Source organism: Xenopus tropicalis, chromosome 2 (genome assembly GCF_000004195.4).
Source record: "Xenopus tropicalis strain Nigerian chromosome 2, UCB_Xtro_10.0, whole genome shotgun sequence".
Taxonomy (NCBI): domain Eukaryota; kingdom Metazoa; phylum Chordata; class Amphibia; order Anura; family Pipidae; genus Xenopus; species Xenopus tropicalis.
This window is the reverse complement of record NC_030678.2, coordinates 140,062,084-140,086,723: the sequence shown is the minus strand read 5'-3', so window position 1 is coordinate 140,086,723 and position 24,640 is coordinate 140,062,084. Positions and strand designations below refer to the sequence as shown.

The window sequence follows — 24,640 nt, the reverse complement described above, 5'->3', positions numbered from 1 at the left end:
CGCTGGCTTCCTCTGAAAGCTCAGACTCAGGCACAATGCACTGAGATGGCTGCCAGACACCAATATTACAACTAAAAAAAATACATTTGGTGGTTCAAGAATAAAATTGTAAATGGCAGAGTGTAAAATCATGACAGAATCCCTTTAACCCAATAGGATTGTTTTTCCCTCAATATAGATCTATGCAGCTTAGTTACCATTAAGTACAAGGTACTGTTTTTTACTAAGAAAAAGGAAATCTGTAAAGAAAGAAATTGTTTTATTAGGAAACTATAATAACTAGCTTTTTCAGAACCTTCCCATGCCTGTAAAGGTAATCTTCCATTTAACCCCTTTGCTACCACAATAAATGTAGTAACAACAAACTACCTGACTCGACAGAGCGTTGAGTGCCCCATATCCATCAGCTAAATCTGACCTATTTGTTGGTATCTTGCTTGCCTGTATTGTGCTTGCAGCTGCCCAAAGCTGTACAGACACAGGAGGACAATAGAGCGTAGAGGGAACACCTTGTTCTGTGCATTTACTTTCTGCATGTTTAACTGGGGCAGAACAAAAATCTTACTCCATGTTTTACAGACTAGTAATGCTAAATTGTACAGATATAGGAACTCTGGGAACCCTTTATCTATAAAAGTTCAGAATTATGGGAAATAATTAAAATTTTTAAAAATAGTTTCCTTTTTCTCTGCAATATTAAGTGCCTGATACTTGATCCCAACAAAGATATACTCAATCCTTATTGGATTTATTTAATATTTAAATTATTTTTTAGTAGACAAAGTACAGAGTTCCAAATTACAGATAGACCCCTTATCCAGAAGACCCCAGGTCCCAAGCATTCTGCATAACAGGTCCCATACTTTTACAGTGTTCAATATGTATTTATGTGGACTTCTACTTCATTACAACAGAACTCCTGGAATTTGTTTCCACTGGTTGTAATGGGAATTGTGTCTAGGTAGTATATATCCTTTGATAATTCATGGATGTGTGTTTTTGGGATAGTTGTGTTTAGGCATCTGCCACACAGGGTGTGTTGTTCTGGTGTGCAGTCAAGCAAGTGTAACTTCAGTGGGCTGTAACTTGGTGGCAGGCCCTTCTGTAGCCCAGTCCCTCCATCCTCCTCTCCCTGATACAAACCCCCTTCTGTGATGGGCTGGTTTGGTGCAGTTGTATAAATCTTCATGTTGGGTTTGTTTGGGTGAGAGAACTTTAGGTGAGACAGTGTTGGCCATTGCTGCCTCCCAGTGGATATCAGTGGTGGATGATGTCCCTCTCTGTCTCTTACCACTGTTAATGCTACCAAATGTAAAGTGTCTAGTCTCACCCACACAGGTATAGGCAGGCATGGCTTTGCCCAGTGTGAGAGGTGGAAGGGAGTGTCTGTTATCTACCAGATGGCCATGGCCTTAGTTTTTCACAGAGACTTTTATTAATGTGTCAAAACACCTGAAATTGTCACCTGTGCAATTAGATTACAGACAGGGGCACTAGGGGAAAGTCTTAAAAGATACAGTAAGTTAGCCTTTTTTTAATCCCCTAAAATTACTCTGTACAGCCCCCATAGTATGCCTTTCTCCTTGCATGCAGATTTATTTTGTTTCTCTATTAGAAGCAGCTGAACTGCAGCTATTTTACTAACTTTCTTGTCTAGCGTGAAGCTCCACCCCCTTTTGGTTTCTGAGCACCCCTCCTCTTTCCAACTATGAAGGTCTCAAAGAGGGGCCTACTGGGCATGCTCACTGCCTCTGCCCCAATTAATATCAAGTAGGCATTCCAGTCATTGCCTGGAATTAGACAACTTGTTATCTACAAGAATCACCAGGTCCTTTTTAATTATGGACCCCCCCAAATATAACTTGCATTTATATTATTTCTACCAACCTCATTTTCTGTTTTGCTGCCCAGTTTTCCAATTTTGTGAAATCGCTCTTCAAAGCAGCAGCATCCTGAATGGAACTTATAGTTTTGCACAATTTGGTGTCGTCAGCAAAAATAGAAACAGTACTGTCTATGCCCACCTCCAGGTCATTAATAAACAAGTTAAAAAGCAAAGGACCAAGGACTGACCCCTGGGGGTACTCTACTAACCACACTGGCCCAATTGGAAAATCTTCCATATACTTTGTGTTATTATGATATGTTCCAGGCCAATATTCCTCAATTTATCATTAACCTTCTGTGAGGTACTGTATCAAATGCTTTAGCAAAGTCCAAATAGATGACATCAACTGCCATTCCAGCATCGAGGTTCCTGCTCACCTCCTCATAAAAGGCGACTAAATTAGTCTGGCAAGATCTGTTACGGATAAAACCATACTGGCACAAACCTATATAGTTCTGCGATTTGCAATGTATTTAAGTACCCTATCCCTTATTACCCATTCCAAAAGCTTCCTACTACTGATGTCAGACTAACAGGCCTATAGTTTTCAGGCTGAGAACTTTAAAATAATGGCACCACAGTAACAATTCGCCAGGCTCTCTGCACCATTCCAGACCTCAATAAATCCTGATAATTTAAGTGAAGATGTTTGGCAATCAGAGCGCTCAGCTCATTTAATACACTAGGACGAACAGCATCTGGTCCTGGACCTTTGTTTACCTTTACATGTCCAAGTCTCATTTGAATTTTCTCCTGAGTGACCCATGCGTCGGTAGTTATGATACAAGAATTGGGTCTATTAAAAGGGAAGCCTGTGTAGACCTATGAAAAATAATACTACTAAAAAAGTATACTTTTATTAAAAAAGGGCCAAACAATCAAATTCCAACGGCGGGCATAGGCGGCGTCAGATCGGGGACCGCATCAATGAGCGGATTTTTCCCTACGGTAAATCAAACCTGCCCGATCGAGATCTGGACAATTTTTGGCAGTAACGCTTTGCATATTCTGAATAAATAGAGATATCATGTAAGTTTTATTTCTGCTGTAACCTGCAACCCGCTTTCCCATCACAGCAACTAAAAGAAAACAAAGAATTTTGGGAACAACTGGCCCAGCCTATTCCTGGAGTCCTTCCAACAACTCGGAACTGAGCTTTATATAGAAACCTTGCAGGATTTTTCCCCCCAACGGAATCACAACTAAGATTATGAGATTTTAAAAGGATGGCTCCCCCACAATGTATAATGTAAGTAATATATTTATGATATAAATGTATTTATTTATTTAAAAAAAAAAATGTCAACACTCACAGGATTTTGTTACGAAAACAAAAAGAGTATTTCATTCAAAATACCCATCAGCGTTTCGGCCCCACTGAGTACGTGTTTTTTTTGCTCTTTGCTGTCGAAGGTCCCTATGGGAGACTGAACCATTGATGGATATTTTGAATAAATTACTATTTTTGTTTTCATAAAAATCCTGTGAGTGCTGACATTTTTAATATTTCTACACTGTAGCTCAGGCACCCAGATTAGGCTTTTGTAATGGTGTGCACCAATAGTAAAACATCCTTTACTATAAACAATGAATGTGTAATACAGATACCTGAATCTCAATACAGGGCATGAGCAGGTTGCTAGTATTGTCCCTCTGAAGGGGCCATGCCATAAGCAGCGAAGGCAAACAGATATACAGCCATAGGATGTACATAGAACTCCCTGTGTATCTATGGATATATCAGCTGGTTCACCTAGGATGGCACGTGGGCAAACAGGAGGCAGGGACAGCTGCTGCTCAGCATATTTTACCATTAGCTGGGGAATGTTTCCCCTGACTGATTTAGCAGTTCTGCGTTACTGTTTGTTTTTCTTTCATCGGGGGGCAGGGGGGGCTGAACCGGATAATGCTGGGTGCAGAATTTGTATCCTTAAAGGGTGGTTCAATTTTTCATTAACTTTTGGTATGTTATATAAAAAAAATATAACAAATTTTCAATTGGTCTTCATTATTTATTTTTATAGGTTTTTTTTAAATATTTGCCTTCTTCATCTGACTCTTTCCAGCTTTCAAATGGGGGTCACTGACCCCAGCAGCCAAAAGACTATTGCTCTGTGAGGCTAGCACTTTTATTGTTACTTTTTATTAGTTATTTTTCTATCAGGGACCTCTAACATTCTTATTCCAGTCTCTCATTGAAACCACTCCCTGGTTGCTAAGGTACTTTGAACTGCTGAAATTCCAAACTGAACAATTGTTGAACAAAAAAAACACAAAAAATGAAGACCAATTTTAAATTGTCTTAGAATATTACTCTCTACATCAGGGATCCCCAACCTTTCTTACTCGTGAGCCACAGTCAAATGTAAAAAGACTTGGGGAGCAACACAAGCACCATAAAAGTTCATGGAGGAGCCAAATAAGGGCTAAGATTGGCTATTAGGCAGCCTCTATGCACACTATCAGCTTACAGGGGCTTTATTTGGTAGTAAATCTTGTTTTTATTCAACCAAAACTTGCCTCCAAGTCAGGAATTAAAAAATAACTCCCTGGTTTGGGGGCACTGGGAGCAACATCCAAGGGGTTGGGGAGCAGCATGTTGCCCCTGAGGCACTGGTTGGGGATCACTGCTCTACATCATACTGAAATGGAGCTACTTAGTACAGTACTTGTCACGGCTACTAAACACCAGAAAATACCCTGCTATAGACAATACTATGAATTGCCTCTGCTAAAACACACATAGGGGCAGATTTACTAATCCACGAATCCGAATCCCGAAAGGGAAAAAATCGTATTGGAAACGAAAATTTTGCGACTTTTTCGTCGCTGTCGCGATTTTTCGTATTTGTCACGACTTTTTCGTTGCCGTCACGACTTTTGTATTTTGCGCAACTTTTTCATCGTATTGAGCGATAGTAAATGGCGGGAAAACCAATCTGATTTTTGAAAAAGTCGCGGAAAATATACGAAAAAGTCACGATGGCGCCGAAAAAAAATAGTGGGACATAAGAAAAAGTTGCGACTGCAACGACAAAGTCGCAAAAATACCGTTCATTACGAAAAAACTCATAGGGACGCTTTCGGCCCGTTCGGGGATTAGTAAATCTGCCCCATAGAGACAATTATCAGTAAATGATCAGCATTGTCTATTTTAGTAGCCGTGACAAGTAGCTGCTACTAGTAGCTCCGTGTGTCTTCGCCCTAAGCCTGTGTGTGAATAAACGGGTGTATAGCCAACAATTATTAAATGGGTCGCCATGAAGCCCTGACTTGCAGTACCACTTCTCACCGTTGCAGAGATCTAATGTTTTTTATAGACCGAAACATAAATGTGCTGCTGACTTGCTGTTAACTGAAATTGTTAAATGAAATGCAAAAGCTATTTCTTAATTAGCAGAGAGACCCTTAATGTCTGTTTTAGAGAAAAAGGGTAATACTTCCCCTTAATAGTTTCATGGTGTGGGAACATCCAAGGCCAGGGTAAGTGTAAGGGTAGAGCAGAGACAGTGAAGATACAAAGTTTCAGTACATACCTGCAGCCCTCTAACTGTTACTGACTTGTAGCTTCAGCAGGTCAAACCCATGTTGTGTGGTTTGTTTGGCTTCCCCATTATCTGCTCTTTGTATGAAAGATGCTCTGCCATATATAATAGGGTGACAACCCTGTGCCTCCTCTAAACGGGTGACATTTAATTGTTTTTATTATCACTGGTTGATCATTTGTACCACTATTCCATCTGCTGATCAAGATGTTGCCCTGCGCATGGTGCATCAGCAGACGAGCAAACTGGTGCTGGAAACACATATAAACTTATAGCTGCTCCATTCTAGAAAGTTAACCCCCCCCCGTAACAAATCTAGCTGCACATTAGCACTAAACGGAAGAGCGTCACAATAAAATGTACACTTTTTTATGCTATGAGAATAATTCTCCAGATTTTGAACAGAATAAAAAAAAAAATAGAATGTTGTGTTCTTTGGTCATCAAGGAGACTCATTGGAGACTCCCCTGCCCCCCTGAATTGGCTTCTGTGCCCACTCCCATATGAATCCCCACACCTGCCTGTTCTCTTACCTGAAAGCTGACGCGGAGCAGAGATTTATATGCAGTACTGGAGGAAGCAACCCCTGTGGTCCGGGCCCCCCTGTCCCCTGCCCCCCCCCCCATCCTGGTGACTGTGGGGTCTGCTTCCTCCATTCTTACGCCACTGTTAACTTTTAGTATGATGTAGAGAGTGACATGCTGAGACAATCTGCAGTTGGTCTTCATTTTTTATTATTGGTGGTTTCAATGCATTTAGCTTTTTGTTTAGCAGCTATTCAGTTTGGAATTTTAGCAGCTATCTGGTTGCTAAGTTTCAAATTACCCTAGCAACCAGGCAGTAGTTTGAGACTGGAATATGAATAGTAGAGTGGATGAATAGAAAGATAAGTAACCCCCGTTTGAAAGCTGCACAAAATGATACAAAAAATATAAAAAGACCATTGAAAAGTTGCTAAAAATTGGCCATCCCATGAAATTAATTTAAAGGTGAAACACATTTCCTGAAATTATTATAACAGAATGTTTAGAGCCAGTGTTGGAATGTTTTGAGTCTCTTGAATTCTATCCATGGAATGCAGTGAATGTGTTGGGTAAAATATCTTCCAATGCTTAGCATACTGACTGCCATTTTTATATTACACAAAGCATATAAACTGGTGATTCCCCAACACATAACCTTTAGTATTTCACAGAGCAATTTAATCTAAGCAATCTAAGCTTTATAGATGTTTTTCTTTCTTCTGAATAATTTACCTTTCTGTTTGCCTCCCTTCTGGAATTCCTTCTGCCAAACCACAAACAGGCCTGAAGCCTTTTCCTGGCATTTCATATTCATTAGTGGGAAAGAGGGAAAAAAAAGCACATTTAAAACCAAAACATATTATCATTTCCAAGTTGAATTCCAGTAAAAATAGGAATTGTTTTGTGTGTGTGACAAACTCCCAGGAATGAAATGACTCCTGCGCTTTCCTCAGTTTCCCACCTCTCAGCCACCTCTCCAATTCCTGGTTGGGCCTACTGCCTCCGTGCTATGGCTGCTTGTAAAGTTTCCGATTTCTCTGTGTCAGCCTTTGCCTCTCAGCTGTCCTGTCACCTCCACACTTGTCACTCCCTCTCCTCTGAGGAGCAGTTTGTTTCATTATCTGAGAGGAGTGAACGAAGGATCTCTGTGCCCCTCACCTAAGGTCTGAAAGTGCCTTCTGAAGACAAAATGTTCCAGTAGATCCCCATCTGAGAACTACAGGTGTGTAAGGTTTGTCTAGGCATTGTACGCCATTTCTGTTTGCCCTTTAATGCTTCTTTGTATTTCCTTTTAAATGATCTTTATGCCACATAAAACAAAATATCATGTACCTGCTTGGATTTCATTTTAGTTATCTTGTAAAGAAAATTCCACATACACAATGTTTCGGCCACATCAAGGTTGTTAATAAATATATTGATCTTTATCATTATTTATAGCAATGATATATTTTTGTGAGTTTAAATACAGTGGAACTGTAGTGTTTCAGCTGAGGCAGAAGCGCAGGGATTCTGATAGTTGTAGTTCAGCAAGAATTATGGGGGAAAGGGGGCAAGATGCCTATTCCTGAAATAGGCACATTACCTTGGTTTCATTTGCTTTTCTGACTATAGCAAGTCACTAACAAATGCTTAACACAAATTGTAAGCTCTTTAGACAAAGATTTATTGCTTTACAGGGGATGCAATCATTATAGTGTTTGTTCTAATACTTTAGATCACTGTATAGGGATTTCTTGTGACAGTGATTTATTTCAGTTTTAGAAATATTTTATTTATCTTTATGTTTGCATTTAATGTCTATATCCTGTTACTTCTGCCTTATGGCTGAGATTCTAGCTATCCTTATAAAATAACATTTGGTTATAAGAGTCATGGAGCACCGGTCCGGAACCCACTGTTTCCATCACTGCAGCCTTTACAGTCCTTAAATGGATACACGGAATGCTGGAAAACTAAGCTTAGGCAGCGCAAACCAAAACACTGTTGCAATTTGATTTTATATCATAAGTAAAAGAAAATCGAACAGATCTTGTTTCTTTAAGTCTTGCCTAGTAGTTAAAACATTTTTCAAACATTCTACTGCTTATTCATTCCCCCCGACATTATAATCTGATAATTTTTTTCATGCTGTGAAACAAGTTGGCTGCCATACATTTTAGAGAACCAATAAAATAGCTTATAGGCATATCTTATCTAATCGACTCATTTTCAAAACCCACTGTGATCACCCATCTTTCCTCCCAGTGTGTAAGCAATAAACTTTAGTGGGTGTGTCAGTGGCACTTTGCCAAACATCCGCTTACATTCCTGCCAATGCTGATTAAAAATGGGGATATTTGTGGCCATGTTTCCACTCCACAAGACCACACCCAAACCTGCCCATAACTCCACCCACTTTTCAGTAAGCCTGCGACCATTTCATAACCCAAAACATGAGACTGCCCTAGCTAAAATGGAATGGTTAGTGGCCAAAAAAATTGTCTTCTCTTGTCTTTAACTTTTATTTATTCTAGGATAATTCCATACTAGATATGTTAGGGGATCTAATGTAATTTAATCTCTTTACCTCTTGTTTGGTCCTAATAGCTGCCTCCTGGGGCTGTAAGGTAGTGTGAAACACACACATCACTCAGGTGCTGCCAAAGACTCCCCAATAAGAAACACCAGTATGTTCTTCCATTCAGTAGCAGCCTTTATACATGTACAGTATGTGTGTGAGTATGAGTGCCAGCATCTACATCTACTTCCATCCAAATATTTTGGAAGGTGCTTTCTCTTTACAACAAGATGCAAACTGCCTGTGTCACATTCACTGTTTCTGTCCTGTCTTTGGACACATAAGCTGTTAATTTTAACCCCTCGCATCTACAAAAAGTATACAGTCAGCTGCCAAGCCTTTAGAATTTGTGTGGGATGATGTCCCATCAGAGCGCTCAGACAGAGTACAGCTGTTATCAGCCATCAAACATGGCTTTTAATATCTCCAGGGCTTCAGTTACACTGCTTACGAAAATAGTTTGTCCACAAAACCCCAAGCACTGTCTGTGGTTAATATACCGAAAGCTTCAGGCGTCTATGGTTTTCTGCTTGCTGTATTTGCGTAATTATACTGCATGCATTCAAACAATGGTATTTAAACAATGTGTAGGTGGCATATAGGAATACAGCTGGTAGGGAGTATGGCGCCAACAGCTCTAGAACACCCTTGTGATGAAAGAATTTTCATAGTTCCAGAACGTTCAGTGAACTAGTGGTTCTCTGTACAAAATACGATGATGAAAGAATTTTCATAGTTCCAGAACATTCTGTGAACTAGCGGTTCCCTGTACAAAATATGAGATGAAAGAATTTTCATAGTTCCAGAACATTCTGTGAACTAGCGGTTCCCTGTACAAAATATGAGATGAAAGAATTTTCATAGTTCCAAAACATTCAGTGAACTAGCAGTTTTCGGTACGAAATACAATGTTCTGTTGCTTCATTAGATTACACATGGCACCCATAGGGATCCTCAAAGAAAGCATTTACTGACTGGATCAGATGTCGGATACAGGTATGAGATCTGTTATCTGGAAACCATTTATTTAGAAAGCTCCAAATAATGGAAGGGGACATCTCCCATAGACTCAATTTTACCCATATAATTTTATTTTTTTTTCTCTGTAATTATGAAACAGTGCCTTGTACTTGATGGTAGCTAAGCTGTGAATCCATATTGGTGGTAAAACCATCCATTGGGTTTGTTTAACGGTTTAATTATTTTTTTTTTTGTGGACTTAAAGTATGAAGATCCAAATTATAGATCCATATAGATTGTAAGCTCTACGGGGCAGGGACCTCCTTCATCTTGTGTTTCTGACTCTTATTCCAACTGCACCTTGTATTTATTGTTGTACTTTGTATTTATCCATTATCTTTTGTATTTATCCATTATCTTTAACCCCCTGTCTGTATTAATGAATTCTACTGTACAGCGCTGCGTACATAAGTAGCGCTTTATAAATAAAGATATACATACATACATTATGGAAAGAACCCTGAGCCTTCTGGAAAACAGGTCCCATACCTTGAACACACAGATATAATGCTAGTTAGCACAATCCTGTATTTTAGCCTCATGTATTTGGATTACTCTGTAGGCTACTGTATCTAGATAGCAGCCAAAATAAACTTATGGTAAGTCAGTATTTATGAATCAACCATTTTTATGGCAGTGTACAAAGGGGGCGAAAAATTAATAGAGGCTGAATCCTGCCTTTTTGAAGCTCAGCTGTTCTGTGACAAAGCTGGCGGCTCCAGAAAAAGGTTGTCATTACATTCTGACTCAGAGAGGCATGGGATTGATCTCTGCATTCGTTACATTCTTTTGTTCTTCAGAATTTAGAACCTTTGTAACCTTCTGGCACCCTACTTCCACTGTATGCTCTATGGAGCAGAGACTCACATACCTGTAGATACTGGAAATGTCTAAAACAAGAGAAAAACTTGTAGCTTCCCTAGTGAAATCCACTCTGCTGAAGCCACAAATCAAGAGAAGTATCTGTATTCTGCTGCAATAACTTCTACATGACTATGATGGAGCAAACTTACTGCCCATAGCAGTCTTCTCCTTTACAAGCCACGTGGGGGAGGATTAAGCCCGTAGAACCAAGCTGTGGTCCTGGCAATCTCTCTCTATAAAAGCAGAAGGCATGGGAGTGACTAAGCCCTCTGACTCAAACCAGCCCCCAGGTCAAGAATGGCAACAGGGCACGGGAGTGACAGCCTTAGAAAAATATGACCAGAGGTAAATAGATAGGACCACCATATGGGGTTTACCTTGACGTGGTATGGTGGCTTACCAATCTTATGATCATAATTTTGTAACTAAAAACCCCTGTTTTTTGTCAATACATGCACTAGCATAGACAATTTACTTACTGTATGAAACAGGGGACCAGGGAATGTGCATTGATCAATCCCCCTCTCTTTTTGTATGCTAGGCTCCAAATTACCAGAGAAACCAGGCAGGTTTAGAGATTAGAATATGAACAGCAGAGTAGTAATAAAAAATGACACTAGCAATAGACATGTAGCTTCACTGAACAATTATTTATGGGCTGCTGGGCTCAATGACCCCCATATGAAAGCTTGTAAAAGTCAGATGAAGAAGGCAAATAATTAAAAAAAAAACAATAAAAATAAAAAATGACGACCAATTGAAAAGAATTTGCATTTCCATAGCATATTAACATTTTACTTGAAGGTTAACTACCCCTTTAACACTTTGGATACTATCATTGTACAATGCTGTTATTGACATTTGTTTGGGGAGTATCCCTTTTGTTTTTTTTTTATTCCAAAGATTCAATTGTATTATGTATTAAGCATGTGCTTAAAATTTACATTTTTTTCTTTGTTTGGTATGGTGCAAAAAGCGTATATTTGCCAAAACAATCACCAAAAGAAATTCTAGCAAGGATTTGTAAACATTTTTTGACAATAAATTATAAATATTATAACAGCAGTTGCCAAACCCTAGTGATGGCCCTTTTGTAGTGGCCTGGGCAGTGACAGGGTGGACTAAAGACTAATGTCCATTTACAGTAAGATTTGTGGAGAAATTCTTATTCCCTCCTAGATACACCTGAAAGCTCACAGTTAAAGGGAAACTATACCCCCAGAATGAATACATAACCAACAGATATTTATATTATGTTAAGTGACCTATTAAAGAATCTTGCTGGAATATATATCAGTAAATATTGCCCTATTACATCCTTTCCCTTGAGCCACCATTTAGTGATGGGCTGTGTGCCCCCTCAGAGATCAGCTGAAAGGAAGTGATGTAGCTCTAACTGTAACAGGAAGTAGTATGGGAGCAAAAGGCAGAACTCTGTCCATTCATTGGCTGATGGGACCTAGCATGTATGTGTGCCTTGGCTTGTTTGTGTGCACTGTGAATCCTATGATCCCAGGGGGAGGCCCTTAATTCTTTATTTAGGATTACCCAGTGGCACATACTACTAAAAAGTAAATTTTTATGAAAATGGTTTATTTAGGTGAAGCAGGGTTTTACTTACGAGCTTATTTAAAGAGACCGTTTGTTTGGGGGTATAGTTTTCCTTTAAGCTAGGACATTGTTTTTGATGAATACTTATTTATCATGTCTTAGATGTTCTTGGAACTATAATACACCAATATTTTTGTATTTGTGTAACCTGATTATGTGCTACAAGGGGAGCTGAACAAAGGTTGGTCCACCAGGGGGTGCTTAATCAAGAAAAAAAACGGACAACCACTCCAGTAAGATTTAATGCATGTATGTGCGTATTCTCCTCCTCCCTAGGTTATGGTCAGTGTTCTGATTCATTCTTCCCTCTCTGGATCTGTTGCAAAAGACAACAAGTTATGTTGTTTACAGATTAGCGCACTAACAGACTATACATGCAGACTGCAAACTGATTCTGTAAATCTCTTATAAAACACAAATGGCCTGAGGACTTCGAGAAATGGCCACCACTTATGATCAGGCATGGTAATACTAAACAGCAGCAGCTACCTGCTAAGGGGTAAAGCTGCTGTGTAAATATGATCTGGGAGACATGTTCAGTGTATAGGTACCTCTGGCTAAATGGAACAGGCAAGTTAAACAAGGGGCTGTTTAGAGTGGAAGATGATCAGCTGATATATAGAAAGCACTGAGGTTCCTGCACAAAATGCTACATTTACATAGCTATAACTATAGCTATAACTGCTGCACAAGCAACACAACTTCAATCTGAAAAACCATCAGGACATATAAGGCTACGTAAATTTACTCCTAAAAATCTTAACTGAAGGAGTCTGAAGAGGCCATTATATAGTCATAAAGCTACTTTACTTGGATGTAGAATCATATGGAGCTCTAATGAATGCCATTGAAGTAAGAAAGAATCAATACTCACTTTTGCTATGCTTAATTATGGCTCAGAACAAAACACTCTCTATAAACTCTAACTAAAGGGCAAAAGTGGAGACATTGAAGGTAAAGTCATCACTTACTCCACTCATCAGAAATGAATGAACTGAGGTATAAAAATATGACTATGGCCATGTGTGGGATCTGCTAGCTTGTGTGTATGTAGGTGCAACATGTTACATAGTTACATAGTTACATAGGGTTGAAAAAAGTCCATCAAGTTCAACCCATCCAAGTAAACCCAGCACACACAACCCACACCTACCAATCTATACACTCACATACATAAACTATATATACAACCACTAATACTAACTGTAGATATTAGTATCACAATAGCCTTGGATATTCTGATTGATCAAGAACTCATCCAGGCCCCTCTTAAAGGCACTAACAGAATCTGCCATTACCACATCACTAGGAAGGGCATTCCCCAACCTCACTGCCCTCACCGTGAAAAACCACCTACGCTGCTTCAAATGGAAGCTCCATTCCTCTAATCTAAAGGGGTGACCTCTGGTGCGTTGATTGTTTTTATGGGAAAAAAGAACATCCCCCATCTGCCTATAATCCCCTCTAATGTACTTAATTTCCCTTGGAAGTAACAGTCCCTCAAGTTAATACCAGGGCTCATGTGCATCTGCATGCCCTTTATTTGAAACCTTGGCAAGACAGGCTGAAGCGGTGCATTGGTGTAGTTGCAAGTTGAAAGAACCATGTGTAAGAGCAAAATACCTATATCACGTGGGACTGTTTTAAAAGCCACATTGCCAAAAGCTTCCGGAAAAGCCTTTGACATTACTCTAAGATTTTGAAAACCAATGAGGACGTAACACCAGGTGGAAACAAGTACTTTGTGACTTTCATTCATGGCTACACTCAAATCAAGTACAGAAGTGAGACACTAGAAGAACTCCTAGAGTATGTGATCATATAATAAATTCCAGCACAACCCTGCAATACTACATAAATGACAGTGTAGGACAGAACATGAGCCCAGAGGCTCAGTGGTGTTTTATGGATAGGGTTACCATCTGGCTGGTATTTGACCTGCCCAGCCAGTAAATCATCAGCTAGAGCCGGGACTGACATTGCAAATTTACCGGAAATATAATTGTCAGTAAATTTGTAATACCTTACAAAGCCCTCCCTTCCCTAACCCTCTCCACTAAAGGATTACTCCTTATAAGTACAGACTCACCTATACGCCATATTCCCACCCTCTCTGTCCATTTTCCCGCCCTGTGACATTATTGCCTACTCCCTCGACTCAAAGTTTGGTATAACAAGAAAGTAAAGGTGCTAACTCTATTTATGGAGCAGGATATATAAAGATAACAGCTCCTCCCAATACCTAATTGGGGTGGGGAAATATCATTTACATATGTGAACATGTGACAGGATCTTTAGAATAGCGCATAAGGCCAGTGAACAAACACCTTGATGATATTCAAATAAATACAAACTGCAAATACCTGCAATGTATAAAAGCAACAATTTGCACAAGAAATGTGCATCAAACCCCCTTTACTGCCCACATACCCAGGCTATACAGATATGGAACCCTTTATCCAGAATGCTCGGGACCTGGGGTTTTCTGGATAAGGGGGCTGACTTTCTTAGTCAGCTAAAAAAATATTTAAACAGTAATTAAAGCCAATGTTTTGGCTTCCATTTTTAAAAATGCGAATTTTTTGATTAAAATGGAGTCTATGGGAGATGATCTTTCCATAATTTGGAACTTCCTGGATAATGGGTTTCCGGATAAGGGGTCCAATACCTGTACTATGTAGTACTAGCTGGAGCAAGTTACTCTTATTGAAATATCTATCCGTGTATCAGCCAGCTGGAATTACTATATGTAAAAGATAAGAAATACTGTATATACTCAAGTATAAGCCTAGTTTTTCAGCACCCAAAATGTGCTGAAAAAGTCACCCTCGGCTTATACTCGAGTCGGGTGCCATGGGTCCCTCCAGACTAGCACCCTCTGTCCTACACTAAACATTGCACTTTATATTCGATATAAACTATATATAGTTTTGAAGGATTTTAACTCTTTGTGTTAGCTGGGTTGCTCATTGAGCTAAGGGGGTAGTGCTCTTAAGGTATCATAATTGATACCATATTGTATTTGTTGACCCTCTTCTCCACTAGAGCTACTTTACTGTTGAAATAAATATTTAAAAACACATACCCCACTCATTTAATGTAATTTTATTGGTATTTATTTTGATTATTGAAACTTAGCAGTAGCTGCTGCATTTCCCCCCCTAGGCTTATACTCGAGTCAATGCGTTTTTCCAGTTTTCTTCGGTAAAATTAGGTACCTCGGCTTATATTCCGAGCGGCTTTTACTCGAGTATATACGGTAATGTAAGTATTAATTCCAGAGACTAAATAACAATTTCAATCCATTTTTTATTAAGGCTGCAATATATCAAGTGTCCATATCCAGTGGGCTTTTTAACAACAACTTTTTTTAAATCAGTTCTTTCCAGTCTTTTCTCTTCACTCATAGAGAACTTGAATTTACCTACCAGCATTCACTATAACACCCTGAGTGGTAAAATTATTGCGAGTGCTTCTATGTTGCAAGTGCTTCTATGTTGTGAGTGCTTCTATGTTGCGAGTGCTTCTACATCAGCCCTATGAGGACTTTCTGAATGCTTTGAGACACAGTATTAAAATAAGCAGCGGGTTTAGTGATGTTTGTGGGTTTCTGAGTTTAAAGACACATATGTTAATGCAAGTGTGTATTTTTAAAAGACATATTATATTACATTTACCATAATTTCATTTCAGTGGCCCAAAACAGTAGTAGGTAAATGACAGTACAACTATAGGGCCTGTTATGCAGAATGCTTGGGACCTGGGGTTTTCAGGATAAGGGGTGTTTTTGTAAATTGGTTCACCCTAATTAAACACAATGGGATTGTTTTGCCTCTAATATGGATAATTATAGGATCAAGTACAAGGTACTGTTTTATTATTACAGAGAAAAAGGAAATAATTTTCAAAAATGGAAATTATTTACTTGAAATAAACTCTATAGGTGATGGCCTTCCCGTAATTTGGATCTTTCTGGATAATGGCTTTCTAGATACTGGAAAACAATACATGTGTTACAAAATTTGTTTTTATACCTATTGTTTAATATGCCAAAATATGGGATTAATTATTCAGTTTGTTTAGGTCTTGGGAAGTGATGCTACTGAAAATACAAGATATTAAAAGCCCAATAGGATAGTTAGGATTAATACATCTCCCCTAACCCAGTGGTACTTATAGTGCTCGACTCAATGGTAAGCAGGAGGAGCCATTCTCGGCTGGGTAAAGAGCAATTTCTATAGTGAAAACTGACATTTTTGCAATTTACCTTGGTTTAAATTTCCTTATTGGGCCAACTCTCTGCACGACTCTCTTAGAATTCCTTGACTGCAGTACACATAGCTTTGCCTTTCTGTATGCACTGCTGCCTGTATCCACTGGCACATTGCTTGTTTGTCAGAATGTACAAGCCATGGGGGCTAGAGAAGATAAGGCACTAGGATGGATTGGACTTTCTATTTGCTGATGTGAGGCAATAAGTCCTGGGGGCCCTTGCACCTGTCAATGCTGAGCAGAATGCTGTGTATGGGGCTAAAAGGGCTTCAGTTCTGAGGCCATTAATGCTTCTGCACTGTTGCATAGCTCTTGGTCAGTGATCCCCAACCATTGGCTCAACATGAACAACATATTGCTCACAACCCCCTTTGATGTTGCTCCCAGTGCCCTCAGAATAGGTGCCCATTTTTAAATTTGTGGTTTGGAGAGAAGTTTTGGAAGAACAGAGACACAGAGTTTTACTTCAACCTCCTGCAGGCCAGCAGCCCACATGGGGCTAACAAATAGCCAATCACAGACCTTATTTGGCTTCCACAATTAACTTTCTTATGCTTGTATGGCTCACCAACACTTTTCACATATGAGTGTGGTTCACGAGTTGGGGATCCCTGCCCTTGGTGGATCAGGCCTTGTGTATTAACTAGGACATTATGGGGAATAGCATTGCTTTGTTTAGGAAATTTCTTGTTCCTTGATTTCTGGATAACAGATTCTGTGTTTGTACATACATACATTTTACTATTCATATGGTGGTCCTGCTCTTGTGAAATAGGGATCTGACATGCTCCCCTGTCCTTTCCTCTACCAGGTGTGACTCTGCTCCCATTATCTATAGAAGACATTACTCCCATAATCAAATTCTCAATGCAGTGGCAGTTGCAGCCAACTTTCATGGCATAAGACAGTGCTGTCCAACTTCTGCGGTGCCGAGGGCCGGAATTTCTCTTGCATACGTGGTGGAGGGCCGCTAATGGAAGCCAGTTTTGGCCACTCCCCCATTTTAAACCACACCCATTTTATCACAATGGTCCCTGCAGGGATATCAACCATCATTCATATGTTAAAGAATTATATTATGTCATATTAAGACACACCCTGAAATCCATATGCCTCCTCCTCCCCTGTGGATAGCACAGCAACCCCAGCATATAATTACACACTTTAGGGACCATTTAATGACTATTTCCAACTGCTAACAAACTCCCGGAACAAACCCCTGCCAGGTTCACCTCCCACAGGCAGCATAGGGCAAGCAGAGTATGGCACACACAGGCAGCATAGGGCAGGCAGAGTATGGCACACATAGGCAGCACTTTGCCTGCCCAATGCTGCCTGTGGGTGCCATACTCTGCCTGCCCAATGCTGCCTGTGGGTGCCATACCCTCCCTGCCCTATGCTGCCTATGTGCCATACTCTGCCTACCCTATGCTGCCTATACACAGGCAGCATAGGCCAGGCAGTACATACAATGTCTGAGGTGTGAACAGGGGAACAATGGGGGTGATTACAGCCCAAGCCTGAGGTGTGAACACTGCAGGGGGTGAACAATGCAGAGATTAAAAGGTGTGCACAACACAGGGGATTACATTTTTAAACAATACAGGGGATTACAGCCTGAATCTGAGGTGATAATCATGCAGGGGGACAGTTAATCTCAGTACTGATACCATTTAAAGTTTACACAAAATTAAGCCATCAAAGCAGCCAGACAGGTGGGGGGCCACACAGAGGGGGGTCGCGGGCCACCAGTTGGACAGCACTGGCATAAGATATTTTTGAGAAGTCATACTTTTTGTGTTTTGGTCTACATCCCTTTTCCAAATGAACTTTCAACTCTTGCTGAAAGTGACCAAGGCAAGCAGCAGTGAAATCCCTATAACAATGCCAGTAATTACATAATATTCCCAGCCTACTTTCCACTTGCTGTCAGTCATCAGGGCTCATAGTGTTTTTTATTTTTAGCTTCTTTAAATCTCATTTGCAGGAACACATGTGTAAGGTGGGTGGGACACCCAAGAGGAGGGTGGTATTGATCAGTCATGTATCAGACACTCATTCAGAACAAGGTATAAGCACGGATAATACAGGAAAATGCAGCAGGTAATATTTTGAAATATTTCTAATACAAATTCTAAGCCAACCTATGCAGGAGATATTCTCTGTCAATGGTTATTTTAGAAGATAAACTGTTTCTAAGATGACTTCCTTTGCTATAGAAAAACTGTGTTTGGCAACTGCAGAAACGCAAATTTGAAACATATGAGTATTTACACTATGGGCGCCCGAGCTTAGCTGGAAGAGGACTATGGCTATATGATATTGCTTACAGTATTTGGATTCAAAATTTAGGCCCCCATTAAGCTTAAAATGAATAGAGAGCCATAGTTGTTTGGTTATTTATAAGATGTGGTTGTTGCTGTGCTTTTTCCATTTGTCCCATTGTTTCTGGCATTTTTGTGCATTCTCTGTGAATTCATTGTACATTTTCTCATATTGAACTTGGTTGTTGACCTATTCCAGTACAGTTATTCCTATTCAAGTACTATAATAAGGTATTATTGGTTTTCCAGGTTGACTCTAAATATAGCTTCAGTTGAGGGCAAATTAGGACTTTTTACTATATACCAGGTAGGGTGCATGATGCAAACTGTCATGCTTTTCTCACTTTGAACCCTGCACTGTGCTGAGAACCCATAGATGCAGGTTCATTGTTGAGTGCAAATACTTTTGCCACCCTGATGAATACACTCCTGCCAGCACTGTATTTATGAGGAGCAGGCTGGGGGTATTCTGGCATACCCTACCTATCCTTATCTTGTCCCCAACCCTCCCCTTAACTGGCACATGATTCAGATGCCAAGTTATGGGGTGCAGGAAAGAGCTTGATTCTATGGAGCCCTGTACCTACCACCTGCCTATAATTGGGCTACGTTGTGCCCTGTATTCAGTGCAAGCTGCACTCAGATCCCCTGCACCCCTTGCTCTAGCACGTGTGCCATGGGATTTTATAAATTACCCCTATGGTTTTAATGTCTTTTGGTTTTTCCTCCATTTATATGTTAAAGAGAGCTTGTGCTGGATTGTGGGGAATAGTAACTGATGATATTTGGATATAAGCGCAAACTGTTGTCCCAATATGTCTGTAGAAAGGAGCAATTCCATCACAGGTGCTATATCTGCTGATTGCCTGTATCCCTGACAGCACTTGGATACATTTTTTTGCCTTTTTAGGCCAAACTAAGACACTTTCCCATTGTTGCATTTGTTCATAAGACTGTAGAAAAAGATACTCCTCTTAAAATGTTGTGCCATTTAGAAAGTTCAGGAGATTTTTGGGTGGGTAGCATTGACTGCCTTCAATACATAAAATTCTTGTTTGGTCTAATGACATAGGTTTGCCCGTTTCAGTTATGTCTCCAGTTTTATTCATACATATCTTACCTGTTTAGTTATACCCATATGAGGGATAATGTAATTGAGAGGAAATTGTATCTAAAGGAGGCCAACCATATGGGCTTTGATAAACATTGCCATAACCAAGACTGTTTAAGGTGGTACTTTATGGTTACATTTCGGTATTTATCAAGGTCTAGAGTTTACATACTAACCACAGAGGGTAAACTTTCATAACTTATTAATCCTGACTGAGGCATAGCCTTTGCAAAGCTGCCATCCTTGCATTAACATCTAACTGCATACATAGCTTTAACTATTAGCAATTATCTGAATCAAATAAATGTTGGTAGTTCAGATGCTGAGTACAAGTCATACCATTCTCTTGTGCTGCTGGGAGCTGCAGTTCAGAAACAAGTACAGTGAGAAGGGCTATATTTTCCCCCTCTTTATCTCAGCCAGGCAATGCTGTAACAGATGCAGCTGTTGTGTGCATTGTCTGTTTGTAGGGCACAGTCACATCTTTAAATCTACCACCCATTAGTTAGGAAGGAGTATGACGTAAGTTGTAGAATAGTTGACCCATAGATATAAATATATCACAAGTCATTCACTGGCTCCTAAACCACAAAGGACTTTTTTGGGGGGGAGAGGGGGGGCAGTAATCACAGTCTAATATTAGCAAATAGCAATGCTATGTAGCGGTTTTTACTTAATAGTGTTTATGGAATAAATGTTTAGTGACAGCCACTAAGGGCTCTGGCACACGGGCAAAACTCCCTGTTCGCGGGCGACTAATCTCCCCGAGTTGCCTACCCCTGCCATCCCACCGGCGAACATGTAAGTCGCCGGCGGGATGGCAGACGCGTCGGGGCGATTTCAGGAAATCGCCGAAAAAGACTTGCGGCGGGGCGATTTCCTGAAATCACCCCGCCGCGTCTGCCATCCCGCCGGCGACTTACATGTTCGCCAGTGGGATGGCAGGGGTAGGCAACTCGGGGAGATTAGTCGCCCGCGAACAGGGAGTTTTGCCAAGGGCGACTAATCTCCCCGTGTGCCAGAGCCCTAAGAAGGTAGGAATAGATGTTGGACAGGGCACTGTGCCTAAATAAATATTTTCTGCTGAAAAGATACACTTTTTTTTGAACACCACATTTTGCCTTGTTACTACCACCGACGCCCTGTTAATATACACAAATAGAATTTGATTAGGAAGAGGCTGAAGTGTTCATTCAATAGAAGGATATCTTTCCTAAAGCAAATAATTTAAGAGTGTTTTTAGAACAAAGGCTGAGCTGCTGACTACAGGGCTTGTAAATCTGCCACAGGTTTATTGCACAGATCTATTGTTGGATCAGCCAAAACTAGGGATTGTCTCCCCTTTACAACCTGCAGCAGTATTTACTATAAACAGTAATCCTGTCCTGGGGAACCCATGTGGTCTAACAACCCCTGGCACAGACTCTCAATGTGCCATAGTCCCACACCCTGCTCTGGTTGGACAAAGCACTTACTCAGTTCAGTCCCTGGCAATATGTCCCTTCCCCAAGAGCTTAGGCAGTGGTGCCCACGTAGAAGGCTCATGAAAAACACCTGTCCTCGCACAGGGGGTGCAGAAGGCTGGCACCCTGCGCCCACAGGTATCTGAGCAGGACACAGAATACAATCTCTGGAATGGCTGGAGCTCAAAGCTGGAGAACACAGCAGCCCTTTGCAGAAATACAGTGTTACAGCTCTTTTACTTTCTCTGCTGCTCTCTCTTTCCTGTGATCTGGCTTGATGCCCACCCTGTGGAAATGACTCCAAAACCGTCTTTCTCTGGGTCCTCCTTTTTACCCAGAGGTGCACAGAGGCTCCCAGCCAATTAAATTACTCTTCAGCCTGTAATTGGGCTGAATGATTCCCTACATTTATTTTGCAAATTGGTTTCAAAAGCAAACAATAGTTCTTATTGTGCAATTGTTGATGATGAATAATATTCATTACAGCCTGCATTTAGATATTAGTGGTTAAGCCTGACCATTTTAATAAGATACAAAATATTAAACTTCATCACAATAATGATAGATATTTTCATTAGAAATATACATGGCAATATCCCAGCATTATTAAGACGGAATGGATAATTTACCATTGACCCAGACACAAGTGCAAGTTTGCTAATGGAGGCAAAATCTTACCCCTAATGCCCAGGTACTTTGCCTGGGGCAAACCTCTGTGCAAGTTGTGTTTTTTTTATAGGAGCGGCAAACTTGTTTCCTTCCTCTGGTACATACAGTATAGTGGGCCAATCAGCTTGGGCACCTAGATCTGAATGAGATGTACTGCTTGAGTGGGGATATTATACACACTGTAATTAATAAGACTATCTGAAGCAATATGACTGATACCATCTTACTCTTTTATGAAGCTAGTAATCCGATCTAAGCAATTTTATTGCAGTTATTTTAGGATCAGTTCTGATATACACTGAATTAGCTCCATAAAGCACATTTATATGTTCCTACAACAAAGAAGTAATTACAGATTCTGCCATGGGGAAATATTTCTTGTTATTCAGGTTTTATTTGAGGAAGATTTTTTAAAGTTAAACTACACAAAGAATCATTTCCACATTCATCTCAAAGGATGTGCATAGAAATTGCCTGGATATCAGTTTGTACTGTATTCGACATCTATACAACACCATAAAAACCAGTTAGATCCCATGCATGTTTGTCTTAAAAAATCATATCCGATTGCATTGTATAAAAATCAGAAGCAATGACAAAACTGAAGGTCAAGAATGACAAACAGTAGCTGGCCACGAGGCATGCCACAAGAAGCATGAAGGGACAAAGAAAGATGGAGCTGTAAATAAGAATGAAAATCCTACCCATATATGTTTTTGCCTTTGTGTCCACTCAACAAAGTACAAAAGAGCGGGATTGTTCATTTAGTAACTATGTTAGTGCATGTATTTACCAACGCAGGGGGTTCTAAGTTACAAAGTTATGATCTTGACAAGCCACCTAACAACCCTATGATTATATTATAGACATTAGATATGAATCGTAACACAATCTGTGGAAAACAGTAGTGGCCAAAATGCTGCTGTGCCCCTGTCACCGCTCCTGATAGATATGAGATATAAGTGCCACACTGGATGCACACAGAGCAGTGGCAGAGGGACCTCAGTGCTGAAAATAAACAAACAACAAAAGCGAGATAGAAGGTGCAAATAAGCAGCCGTGTAAACAATGCTCCTAGGCTAGGGGGCTAGTTGCAAAAACAGACGGGGTGATTAGTCGCTGCCACTTTTAAAGCCTGCAATAGCAGCAAATAAAAATCCACTTGTGGTGACTAATTACTGCAACGATACCTGCATTAAAATATACACAAGTCGCCCTGCGCAAAATGTACTGTGTGGTACAAGTCCCTGTGAATAGTGATGGGTGAAATGTTTTGCCAGGCATGGATCCGTGGTGAATTTCACGTTTCACCAATGGCGGATTGTTTCGCGAAATGGATGAAAAAATTCACCGTGGAAAAATTTGCAGAGTGTCCAAAAATTGTCGCCTGCGACAAAAGAATAGCCGCGCAACAAAAAAATAGCCGTGGGTGACAAAAGAATAGCCATGCGACAAAAAAATAGCCGTGGGTGACAAAAGAATAGCCATGCGACAAAAAAATAGCCGTGACAATTTTTTTTGACGTGCAACATTTTCGCCGTTTAATTTGACGGCGAAGCCAAACGGGTCAGATTCGTTCATCACTACCTGTGACTTTAAGTATGGAGATTAGTTGCTATGACTGCATTTTAAATTTCGCAGGAACTAATCACCCTGTCCGTCTTCACCCTAATAATAGAACTTACATAAACCAAGGAATTGCAACTCACAGCCATTCATCAGTTTTTAAATTACAACTCCCAAAAGCCCAAGGCATTGCACAATGTATTACAAGTAATTCATAGCCTCTTCTAAACATATCTGTTATATAGCAACTCCAACCCCATTGTCACTTTTGACTTTCTGTGCTTCAGTTATCATGTGTAATGTGCTTCAAGCCTCTGTATTTGTACCAGATCTAGGAACTCACAGGAACCAATCAGATTTTTTCTTTCAAATACATGACTAGTAAATATCACCCACTGACTGGTTGCCATGGGTTGCTAGACCTATTGCCTTTTATTATGCAGTACAGGTATGGGACCTATTATCCAGAATGCTCGGGACCTGGGGTTTTCTGAATAAGGTATCTTTCCGTAATTTGGATCTCCATACCTTAAGTCTACTAAAAAATCATTTAAACATTAAATAAATCCAATCGGATTGTTTTGCCTCCAATAAGGATTAATTTTATCTTAGTTGGGATCAAGTACAAGAAATTGTTTTATTATTACAGAGAAATAGAAAATCATTTTCAAAAATTTGAATTATTCGTTTATAATGTAGTCTATGGTAGGCGGCCTTTCCATAATTCAGAACTTTCTGGACAACAGGTTTCCGGATAACATATCCTATACCTGTATAACCAATAAATGCTGTAGGGCAGGTTTTCTTACAATGCTGTATATACAGTCCTGAATAATAATTCTTCCAAAACAGAAATATTTATTGTTAAAATATTTTATTCATTTAACATTTCTTTCAGGTGCAAAAGCTGGCAAACATGTTTAAGAAGAAAGCTAAAGAAGAAAAACCGTCCCCAGTCCCTGACGCTCAACAAAATGGGGAGCTGCCCAATTCTGGTCCTATCATTTACTACATCTATGAATCAGAGGAAGAGGAGGAAGAGGAAGAGGAGGAACCTCCCCCAGAGCCCCCAAGGCCAGTCAATGACAAACCGCACAAGTTCAAGGATCATTACCTGAAAAAGCCAAAGTTCTGTGATGTGTGCGCCAGGATGATTGTGTGTAGGTTATGTGTAGGTTATGCTCGGGTTCTGGCCTGGGGGCTCTTGTTTCTTGAATCCACTT

At 40.1% G+C, this 24,640-nt stretch overlaps 1 protein-coding gene across 1 annotated transcript in view; it reads left to right on the top strand.

Annotated features, from left to right (window-relative positions):
• Positions 1-7,080: 7,080 nt before the first annotated feature.
• stac3 (SH3 and cysteine rich domain 3) overlaps positions 7,081-24,640 on the top strand; it is a 37,318-nt gene continuing 19,758 nt past the window's right edge. The window contains 2 exon segments of the mRNA NM_001007506.1: positions 7,081-7,188; positions 24,316-24,577. Of these exon segments, the coding sequence (NP_001007507.1) occupies positions 24,334-24,577 (244 nt within the window). The 5' untranslated portion in view covers positions 7,081-7,188; positions 24,316-24,333.